This window comes from Chaetura pelagica, unplaced genomic scaffold (assembly GCF_000747805.2).
Source record: "Chaetura pelagica isolate M959 unplaced genomic scaffold, ChaPel_1.0 scaffold142, whole genome shotgun sequence".
Taxonomy (NCBI): Eukaryota; Metazoa; Chordata; class Aves; order Apodiformes; family Apodidae; genus Chaetura; species Chaetura pelagica.
The window spans coordinates 9,689,752-9,701,209 of NW_009952973.1; the positions used below are offsets into that span (position 1 = coordinate 9,689,752).

An 11,458-nucleotide genomic window follows, 5' to 3' on the forward strand; every position below is an offset into this window, starting at 1 on the left:
CGGGTGGAGTAGGTCATTGAATCACTCTCCGCAGTGCCTGGATGAACCCCGCAGGTCACGGGCCAAAGAGCAGACCAACTTCATCCCCGCTTCATCCCCTGAGCTTTCCTGCGAGGATGAGCTCCCTTCCGGCGTTCCCTGGGGAAGGGGTCCCAGGGCAGCTGCCGCTCCCCTCAGGAGAGAGGGGAGGAGCCTTAGCGCCTCCGTAAATCGCGTGAGAAAGGTCTACGAGCTTTGATAAGGGCTCTTGGCAGGTCCTCAGGTTGTGTGCGTTTTGGTTGGCCCAAGTTGTATGAGCAGCAGCGTGAGGAACTGAAAAAGTTCGGTCTCAAAAACAAACAAACATGCAGCCTTTTTTCACACTTCAGAACGCCCCACCAGCCTGCTCCCTCTCCTTCTGCCAGTAAGTGGAATCTGTCTGCACGAAAGAGCAGCTGTTAAACATTATAGATATTAGACATGTCAAGATAACTGCTTTCTAGATATATTCAGGTCTGTAGATAAGATAGCTTATACCTTAAAAAAATGTTTAACAGGTTTCACAGCTTATAAACCAAATTATGCTACATAATGTGAATTATATGTAACAAAAAATTATCAGTACTAAGATATTAGATATATTAGGGGGGTTGAACTAGGTGAACTTCAGAGGTCCTTTCAAACCCCAGGTATTCTATGATTTTGTGTATCATGGTACAATAGAAATAAGAACAATCGTTAACCTTTTAGGAGATTCACAAGTGCTATCCCATGAAAAATACAATGTTGTGGAGTGTTGGATAGTTGGGAAAAATCCATTGTTCCAGTCCTAAGCTCTATAAATATATATGCATCATATATGTGTGTATGTGTATTAAGACACACACTTGTTTTTCGGGTTCTCTGTTTTCTTTTCCCTGGTGTATCAGGTTTAATTTTTTGTGCTTGTGCTTTCAAGGCTCTGAAGTATTCAGACTCCCATCTCTATCATTAATGTCTGTTGTCATTTTTCCTTGCCAGGTCTCTTATCCCAGCCGCCTGCTCTCTGCTAGGCTACCCTCATGTACGGAACACTCTTCTTCTTCGGTGTTACCTAGAAGAAACAAATTATATCACTCCTAATACCAGCAATCTGTTACAGAACCATTAAGGTAACTATGTTACCTAATTGAATAAGTTGAGTAAGGCAAGATCTTGTTATTGTAACCTTTGTCCTCAAAAATGTGAACTAATATAATCCAGCTGCTAAATTGGATAGCAGCCATTTAGTTTTCCTAAAGATCGTGATTCATAGTACTTCATAAAAGCAGTCAGAGCTGGCCTCTGGGATTAGCGATTTGTTTGAATATGATACCTGTACTTCTGGGAGAACTCCAGATTGCTTTGCAGCTGTGAAATTTGTGCCACCTAAACTGCCATGCCTAATGAGCTCTTTCCCAACCAGATGAAGCTGCTTCCCTCATTTGTTGAGAGACAAGTACAGTGCCAGGTCAAAGGCACCCAATGAGAACAGTGTTACCACATAGGGACCTAACGATAGCATTACAGTGGAGTCTTTCACCCTCAACCCAATTCTGATAAACTCCCCTTCTACCTCCCCCAGCACCTCCCTCCAACCCACCCCATAACCTTTGAACAACTGATGATCAACATCTGTCATGGTCTTTATTTCCATGACACGTTAATATTTTTTTAAAGTGCTATGCAAAGGAAAAGATCAATAAACCCCTCTATGTTTTCAAACAGCTGTAGTTGGAATGACCTTTGGCAACTGTTTTCTAAATTGTTGATAACTTGGCATGAATGTTAAGAACAATCTGGACTCTTCAGAGACACTGGAATGCTTTAAGATTTAAGTGCAAACACTGTTTCCATAAAACAAATCTTACAAGTCCGTTTCCCAAAGATCAGCTTGGCTGAATATAATCCTGGGTATCATAGGTTGAAATTGTTTAAAAGTACTGTGGTAAACTAGGTCAAGGCTTTGAACTGTGCTTTTGTTAGTTAAATGAACTCTTTTCATTATTTCATTCAAGAATCTAGATTATATATCTTGCAGGATGGCAAAAAAGGTTCCACGTCGATACCCAGAACCTTGGCAAAATATATTTGAAATCAGAGACAGTGTTGCTAGCTAGAACAGGATGTACCAATCCTCCAAATTCAGCAGGTAGTAATAGAAGGATGAGTCTGTGATTTAGCCCTGGAGCCAGCAAGGATCGCCTGGCTATGAGGGGTGTGTGTGCTCTGCTCCTTCTAACAGCACTGGATTTGCTACCAGCTCACTATAGCTCTTCAGAACTTTGTTACAACATATTCCTTTACCAACCCACGTTTGTAATATGACCAAATGCATAAAAAATAAAATGTTGCCAAAAGAAAAAAAGCTCTTTGTTGACATTTACCTTGTTAGAAATCCAGAGTTAAGTTCTTGGTCTTCTTGCTGAAACTTGAGACGTGGGGGGAGGGGTAGTTATAACATATTTTTTTCTCTCATAAACTGACTGTTTTTGAGACTTGCCTTCAATTTTCATGAAAGCTTTCATAGGAGTATGAGGGCTTTAAATTTTTAGCATTTTAGTGTTCCACATTTGCAGATAATCTAAGAAAAAACAGTACCCGACTTCACATTAAAAGTTGGAAGACCTGTCACGATGGGCAGTAACATACTATGAGGGCTCCATCTTTCTAAGTGGCCAGCTTACAGAAGACTGAGTATATAGTTTAGGTATCTTGTTCTGTGTGTGAGAGAAGCTGATATTCTCATTTGAGAAAATGTGAGATAGTTAAAAAAGATGTTGCATTATTCAATGGTAGTGTCAAACTAAAACATGTTGCATTTATGATTTTTTCACTGAAAGGTGTGCTAACACTTGCCTTAGTGATTTGTTATCCATTGTGTTAGCTAGACTCAAACATTTTGCAAACAACTTTTATTTGAAATCACAAGCAAGGAAACATACAAATTGGCTCCATAAATGTTTGATCTGCATGCTTCGAGAGACAAGTAATTCTGAACAAGTAATCTGCTCTTTCTCTTCAAATTTAAGAAACAGCAATAATACTAAATAATGTCTCAGATGCTGAAGCTGTTCAGATGAAACCTTTCACACAGACCCCCTGCTAAGCAGTGCAATGCCAAAAGAGTATTAACATTTGCATGTTATTTGTGTGCAGAATGTGATTTCATTTAGTGTTTTCTAGTAGACCTTTTGGCTAGCAGTTCAATGTCTTTTTTGCTTTCTTTTTACTGCTGTGGCCTTTCCTCTTCCATTTCCCTCTGTCTACTTACATTTCTTTTTTTCTACAGTTTATGTTCTGCTGTTTTGCACTGAGCACAGTGAAATCAAAGCAAAAAGTGACTCTCAGGTACTTTTAATCCATTTTTTAAAAGGATGCAGGAATATGATTGCTCTCAGACATACATCACCCTGTTCATTCAAAAATATTTTTTCAAAATGTAGCCAATGCTTCAGTTTTGTTACCATCTCTTCATACTCTACAGGGCACTGTTCAAATTGCTACATAAGCTAAATAAATGATCTCACACCTGTGAATGGGTTGTCAGAGAATGCATTTAGGAGGGCATTCGAGCACATTTATGCAGCACATGTATTTTTATATGTAGCTTAATACATTTCCCCAACTTCTGCTAAGAACAATGAGTAGAAAACTCATTAAGCTAGAAAAGTGCCCCAAATACCTACCTTTGCATGGGTTAATTAAAAGACAGATTTCAGCTCATATACTGTCGTGTGACCAAACCTTCCTTAACAAGAAACTTAACTGTGTTAAGTATAAAGCAATTTTCCATGTCCAAGATAATTTTTTTTTTTCATAATGTAATTTCTGTGTGATCTCTCTGTATACCCTGAATTAGAAAAGCAGCAATTACTGCCTAAGAAGATGAGGCTATGCAGCTATGCTTTATGTCAGATATTATACCTCGTTGTGTATACAAAATAGTTTCAGACAGATAGAGTGGCTGCCAGAAATGTCAAACTAATTTAGAGGGGAAGAAACCGAATGAACAGCAGGCTTAGAGATTTGCCAAAATGCATTTTTACAACACAATATCATATCAGCCCATGCTAGGTCAGTTGCTAGATTACCTTGCTCATCCAGGATAACAGCAGTACATGCACAGAAATGTGTACTTGGGGAAAATCAGAGAACACAGAGCAAGGTATAAGAAGACAGTAATGTCAAATATATTACTAGGGCTTATACTATATGAGTTGTTCAAGATGTCAAGACATCCATGGTGAGAGTTGGAGGATGATGCTAAAGCAAAGAATCCTGTTGTTGTCTGCCTATTGAAAAGTAGCAAGCAGGAGAGGCAGAAGTACAATGTGGAGGTTTTTTGTAAATATAAGAAGTAGCAATTAAATTAAGTAATATTGACAGAACAGAAATGGAAAGTAATACAGTATATAAGAATAAGAAGGCTTGGTTTAGTAGCGTAAGGAGAATCATAAAGTGAAGACTCGAAGATTTTGCTTTACAAAGGGGAAAAGGGAAGTCACTGAAGACATTCAAAAAGGGAATGAGACACTTGTAAAGTGCAATTTTCTGATTTGTAAGAATGCCTAGAAAGTATGAAGTTCTTGTGAAAAGATTTGTCAGAGCACATGTGAGTATGCTACAGTAAGTGAGAAGTAAGAGAGGTGATGACTGGTTTTTGGATTGCCTTTAATTGACATTAGAGAAAAGTTAATGCCAAGAGTTAGAGCTTCCTGTCACTTTGCTGAAGTGATATGAAGTTGGTGGAAACACCTACTGTGACTGAAAGGAAGGTTTTGGAGTAGAGAATTTTTAGTGGAAAGTATCTACCAGAGAGGGGATAGAAAATAGTTGCCTAGGAAGCTAAGGACAAAAAAAAATATTTAGGAATCCAGTCTTGTATACCTATTCAGAGAGGCTTTCTTGGTCTCCAGGATGCATTTCCTTAATTAAAATCCTACTGTCATGCTCAAGATCAACACAGATTTTATCTTAGGCATCACAGTGATAATTTTTTTAAGTCTGTTGTCTTGCATATATGTCAAACAACTGGGGAACAATAAGCTTCTAGTGTTTCAGCTAGGATACTTACTATTTTTAAGGAAACAAGGCAAATGTAACAAACAAGTCATAACAATTAAGGTAACAGTGCTCAGTGAGGATATAAGTATTATTATTTAAATAACTTTTTAAAAGTCACTAGATAACCTAGGAATCATGGGGTTAATGCCATGCCTGAGAACAAATAACATTTTACTTTTTTGTCTAAATAGAGTCTACTGGAAGAATGACAACGTGAGCACGAGTGTGTATGGCCACAGCAGTGCAGGCCTTGCTAGATAGGCACTCCTGCAAGGTGTTAAACTTCTCAAGGTTTGAGCAAGGCTCTAAATGAATAAGGAAGGATTCAGTGTGAAAGTATGCCTTGCCCTTTCTCTATCTGATATAATTATAGGAGAACTTTTAAAACCCCGTATTTGGCACTGTCTTTAAACACCACAGCAGTAAGGCAGCTGGCAGTAAAAACAAAACAAAAATATGTGAACCCCTCCCATGCCTCTTGCAACTTTGGCAACAAGCTATATGAAGGACTCTCTACTGTATTAATTTAATTATCAACTCATCAAGCAATGCAAATATCTATACATTGGTAGAGAAATTGTAAACTATAAAAGGTTTCTTAAAAAGCTAGTGTGATCAACTAAAATCCAGCCCAGCAAAGTAACGTGTGTTTCTTAGTACTGTATAATTCAGTGCAACTGAATGGTTTTTAACTTCCTTAAAGGATTATAACCACTTAGATAAAACTTGTGCTTTTTGATATTTGTTAAAATACTAAAGTCTTATGAATTATCTTTTATATTACTACTTTCTTTGCTTTCTTTCCTTTCTTTGCTCTCTTTGACTAATATCCAGTTGTAGAGATAAGGAATGAACTTTTGATTATATTTCTTACTATATTTCTTCTTTTAAAAAGTAAAAACCTGAAAAATCCCACACAACCCCCATTCCAACTTTGAAAAGGAATTAATTAGCAGGAAGCCATGAATCCAGTGATTCCTCCTCTCCACATTTCTGTAGAATCTGATGGTGATATTTGTCTTTCAAGCTAATGTCTTGGCTTGGTCCTTTTTTTCTCTCTACACATAATCACTCTCTAGCTACATCAGTTTCCAAGTGTAGAATTTTAGGAAAAAACCTGAAACAACAGAGCTTTTTTGAGGTGGGTCAGAATATTTTGTGCTGCAGAGTGTTTGTTGTATGTATGTTTTAGGGAAGTCAGGGGACTTCCACAACTGTCTTGTGTGCAAAAACCTGCAAGTGCTACAGAATTCTTGTAATGTAGTATAGGTTATCATCTGGTCAGAATAATGATGAAGTGACATTCAGAAGTGAACTAAAGTGTTTATGAAATACATTCTATTGAAACAGAAAGTAACAACAACAACAAAAAAAAATTGTGTAAAACTACCAGAATCGAGTTCTTAATTTCTGGTATTCATTGGTGAAAATACAAAAACAGCTGATAAGTCTTTATATCAGACATGGTCAAGATAACCTTAATTGTAGATATTAAAAATACCAGTCTATATTTTTAAAAATCTATATAAATTTGTAATAAAGTGGATCTATATTCAAGGGAAGACCACAGTTACTACTTAAAATTTAAGCCAGGAGCTTGTCTGTGAAGTAAAATAACTATAAGAATTACTGGATTTCTATTGCTGGATATTATTTCTGATAATTTAAAATGTTTACAACCATAAAATAAGCTGCAGATGCTAGTAAATTGAGAATAATGTATTTCGACCTTTCTAGCTGAGATGTTCAGACAAAGCTTGATTTACAAAGGAACATAAAGATTTTCAAGGAGTTCATATATGCTGGTATAAATACATTTATTTTTTTAATGAATGCTGCCCTACATCCCTCTGTCCAAATTAAAACCTCTAATTGAAATATTCAGTACAAATCTATGTGGAGATCAGGCATCGCCTGCACATGCTGAATTCATTTACTGAGACCTAGAAATTAATTCCTGTTTGTGAAACAGTCTTTGCTTCTTATGTCCAACAGAAAAAAAATTGAAATACTCAATGTAACTATTGAATTAAGTTCAAATTGACCATTATATTTTTGGATGTCTGGAAATCTTACTAATAATTACATTCGTCTAAGACAATATAAATAACTTGATATCCCCCTTCCATTTTACATTTCTGCTATTCAAACATGCAGAAATAAACATTCATTTCCAGAATAAAAGACATCTGAAAGCCTTTCTTGCTACAGGAAAAGCTGTATTTTTGAGTAGGTTGTGAAACTCGAAACCTCCTGACATAGTTTTGCTGGGATGGTAAACCTACAATGAATTACAAAATTTTTTATGTGAAACCATGTAAATAAGTCTTCCAAGACTCTTCAGAAATCACATAAAACCAGAATCTATAGCTACATCAAGTATAGCAATATACCTAGATATTCAATAAGGTCACCAGTATGACGTTTTAAATGGCAACATAGAAAACCTAATAAATAATTATTGTGAAACAAATGAGGACCTGGAATTTCAGAATGTCATATGGAAAGGGAGATGCATAACACACCATTAAGACTCTAGTCTGAAGTAAATCAAACCATTTATTTAAGATCTAAGAACAGATTCAAACTAACATAAAGTACCATTGCAGTTGACTGTAAAGGGTTTTTCTCAATTTTAATAATGGTGAACAAAAAGCTGAATATATGTCAGAACAGCAAAGAAAGCAAACAGCTTCCTGGGCTACATTAGGCAGATCATCACCAATAAATTGATTTTTAACTTTTACATTGTAGATCTTCATGAAAGAGAACATAAACCATTTGCTTAGAAATCATTACGTAGTTAAGTCTAAACAGAGTTTGTAGCACAATCTCAGAAACTGTCTCACATTTCTCATAACATTAGTTCACTGAAAAGTCCTCATAACTCTACCAAGTCAAAAGTAAGATTTATTCGTATCAGATGTGTTCTTCAAATTGGAAAACTGCAGGTAAAGCAGGTAAAAATGGAGACCAGTAAGATTTGTTTGGTGAAGTCCATAGAATAGTAGTCAGGAATCTGAGTTCCTTCTGGCCTGCCACGGAGTTTCCACAGGGAGGGATGCCTTGGCAGTTTCATTGTCCACATTGTTCCATTGTTTTTAAACAATTAATGCATCATCACCTTTTTCTGCAAAGTAGAAGTTCAACTTGCCTGCTCATTCCTCCCCCTGAGCTCCTTTGTCCTGCTACGCTTAAGCAGCCGTGTGAAAAGGCTCTACAGTGACTATAAAGAACATCTTACAAATAATATTTTATTTGTGATAGCAATGTGTATTTTATGACAGCTAACTCAAAAATTTTTCATATTTCTTAAATCTGATAAAAATGTTTAATTTTCTAATACAGCACTGATAGTTATCTTTCACTTTCCAGTTCTGATTTGTTTTGGTTACTATTTCACTGCAGCATTGAGAAATCTGGATGAGTCTGAACAAATCAATCAGGAAACTTTCTTTTGAGGATAAAATGCATGATGTAATAGTATTCCATTTCCTAAGCCTTTCCTTTAATTTAGCATTTTGAAGATGATTAGTGCTAAAACTGCATATTTAGGAGCGTGTTAGAAGGCTGAGGATTAAAATAAAAAAACCCAACAACATAGATAAGGTGAACATGGAACTAATGTACATAAAGACATTTGAATGGAAATTAGTTTAACACAGGGATATTCCATTTAAGCCAAACCATTGTTTTGATGCTGGGATTAAGTAAGGAATATAATAGTCCTGAGATTAGGGAGCAGCTGTTGTCTTGGAGAAGGTAAACACACATGAACAGGTAAGGGTAGTGCTAGTCATGTTTGTATGAATTCAATACATTACCTGGTATAGTCAAACTTTCAGTGCAGCATAGGATAGATGATAAAAAAGAATGCCTAATTCCTGTGACCTTTCATAGATTTAAACACAGATACATACTGTATTTCTCCCTCAGCTGCATGCTGCTTGTGTACTTTGGCCGTGTCACGCAGAGCTACATCTGCAGAAGGGCTTCAGTAGCTTTCAAACATGTTCTCAGCTGCTGCACCCTTTGAATGCTGTTGTTTTTACCAGGAAAACTTTCTCATTGACAGTGTTAATGTGTAAAGTGTAAACTGTATGTTAATCTTTGACTAGTACATGCATAAGCCCATTTCTGTAAAATCTTCCAATCTCCAGACAGGTCCTACACGCTGTGATGTGAGCAGTGGGCACAGACAGTGCTTTTGGCTTTTTACATGGCAACATCTCTCTCGCTAGATTATGTTGTTGTGCAACTCCTACTTTTCAAAATAATTCCATGACAAAATATTTGCCGAGCCTGTGACTTTTTTCTTTTTCCTGTCAGGAAGAGGGGAAGGTTCAAATCCTGTTCCCTGTCTTTTGAGAGGTGTCAATTGCCCACCTCAATTTAAGCTGATTTAGAGCTTAAGTGCTTCTAGCATTCTTGTGATCCAGGGCAACAATCAAATTTCATTAAGCCAGTCACAAAGGGAAACATAAATTCAGGGACAAAGCAAATACCTTCCTCTTATTTTTTTCCTACTTACTGCCTTTGAACATAGTTATAAATGTGTACAGTAAATGAGCTGAACAATCTTGTAGCAAGGTAGGCAGACTGTTCACTGACATACCTCAATCCCCTCCCGTATTTTATCATGCACCATTGTTGATGGAGATAACAGGTCTATGTAAATGAAAATGATATGTAACTACTGATACACAGATGTCTTTTTGAGGATCTAGACCTCCATCCTTACGAGACTGAATTTCATTTCTTGGAATGATGATTGTCAATACCTTAGCATTATATTACTAAATAAAATTTTCTAATTTTCTGACATGCTTTAGCAGTCAAGTTAATTATGTCATGCTCTGTAACATTACTGAATACCAGCATAATGTTCGGGATGTGACAGTCTAATTCTTAGTCTTTTCAAAAGAAAAGTGAAACAAAATTTCTGAAGACTGAGAAAGTAAAAATCCAAAATAAGAACATGAGAATGAGCATAGGGGAAATCTGTGAAGCATGTAAGACCAAAATGAGTCCTGGTGGGGACCTGAGTATTTTTGTAAATGTGATGTGATCAGACTGGATCATTCCATCTTTCTAGCTCCCTGTACTGCATCGTGTTTCAAGTGACTCTTCTCTTTGAGTAGGGATGTTCAGTGTTTCAGTATAAGGAAAGCCCACATTTATTTTTAAAAGTTTCAAAGAAAAAAATCATGAGAACAAGACAGTTATTTTATCATTTAGTAAAGTGAGTATTTTTTATTCTGAACTTGTTTTAATATTATTTTTTTTTTCAGGCTTTATAGTCTACTACTTGTGTGATGGCATAGAGTAGTTTCTGTTACATATAATATTTCTTTATATGTTTCAATTTCCTAACAGCTTTTTTTTCCCCCAGAATTTCCAGCTTCCTATTCTATGAATAATTGTGGAATTTGCTGACAAAAGTAGTTCTGAAATGTGAGATTTTCCTATAAAATAAAACTTAAAATTCAAAGCAATTCTAGTCAGGGTTTTTAAAGCATTATTAGATAAATGCATTTAGATGGATTGTCTGCAAATAAATGAATAAATATCATATTACTAGACTGCATTCCCATGAGTGAAAGCTTCCATAATTTTTAATGTCTTCCAATGATTACCTTTTCTTTTGCTTTAAATCACAAAGCTCCCACAAGATACCGAAGCGTGTGTTGTATAAACTTTTATTTATATGAGGATATGACAAAATACATCATCCTCCCAGCTTTGAAAGGAAATTTTGTGTTGGCTTGTGCATCACAACCTAGGTGTAAAGGACTACGTAATCCATTTCTAAGCAGCTGAGACAGCTAAATCGATAAGGCAATTCACAGTATTGCAGCAGAAGTCTTCAACAGAGTTTAATTAAAAGTGTTCTGGTGATCTGAAGATATTCATAATCCAGCACTGAAATTAAAGAAGTCCACATCAACAGAACTCTTTCTCAGGCTTGTGATGCCAGTTGGCAGTCTCATGCATAAATATATATCATACATATAAATCTACCGTTAATGACCAAAATGCAGAATGGTTATCCAGCCACCTCCAATAAGTGATGCAATGCCAAGATATGAGGCACTGAGTCCCAGCTGGTGGATTCAGATCGCTGGAGGGAGGCATTCTATACATAACCTTTCTATACAGTTCATGGAGAGAATGGGGTAGGTGATCTAAGCTCAGCTTTTCTGCTGAGCTGCTTAGAATTTGCAAGAAAGAATGTTAAGCATTGCATAAGTCTGAGCCCTGTTCTTCAGGTGTCTGTTGATTTGGCTCCCCTTCTTAATATCAGTGTCTAACTAGGCAGGAATATTAGCTGTTTAAAAGACAGATGTTAATGGGGGTGGAATCATTACAACATGTACAATGTAGTTATATAGTG

The 11,458-nt window shown here is 36.3% G+C and overlaps 1 protein-coding gene across 1 annotated transcript in view; it reads right to left on the reverse strand.

The window, feature by feature from the left end:
* HPGD (hydroxyprostaglandin dehydrogenase 15-(NAD)) overlaps nt 1–1,654 on the reverse strand; it is a 27,760-nt gene extending 26,106 nt beyond the window's left edge. Inside the window, exons 1-2 of the mRNA XM_009996006.1 lie at nt 1,601–1,654; nt 1,037–1,072 (exon numbers count right to left, since the gene is read on the reverse strand). Coding sequence (XP_009994308.1) covers nt 1,037–1,072; nt 1,601–1,654 — 90 coding nt within the window. The remainder of the gene's footprint in view (nt 1–1,036; nt 1,073–1,600) is intronic.
* Between the last annotated feature and the right edge of the window lie 9,804 nt (nt 1,655–11,458).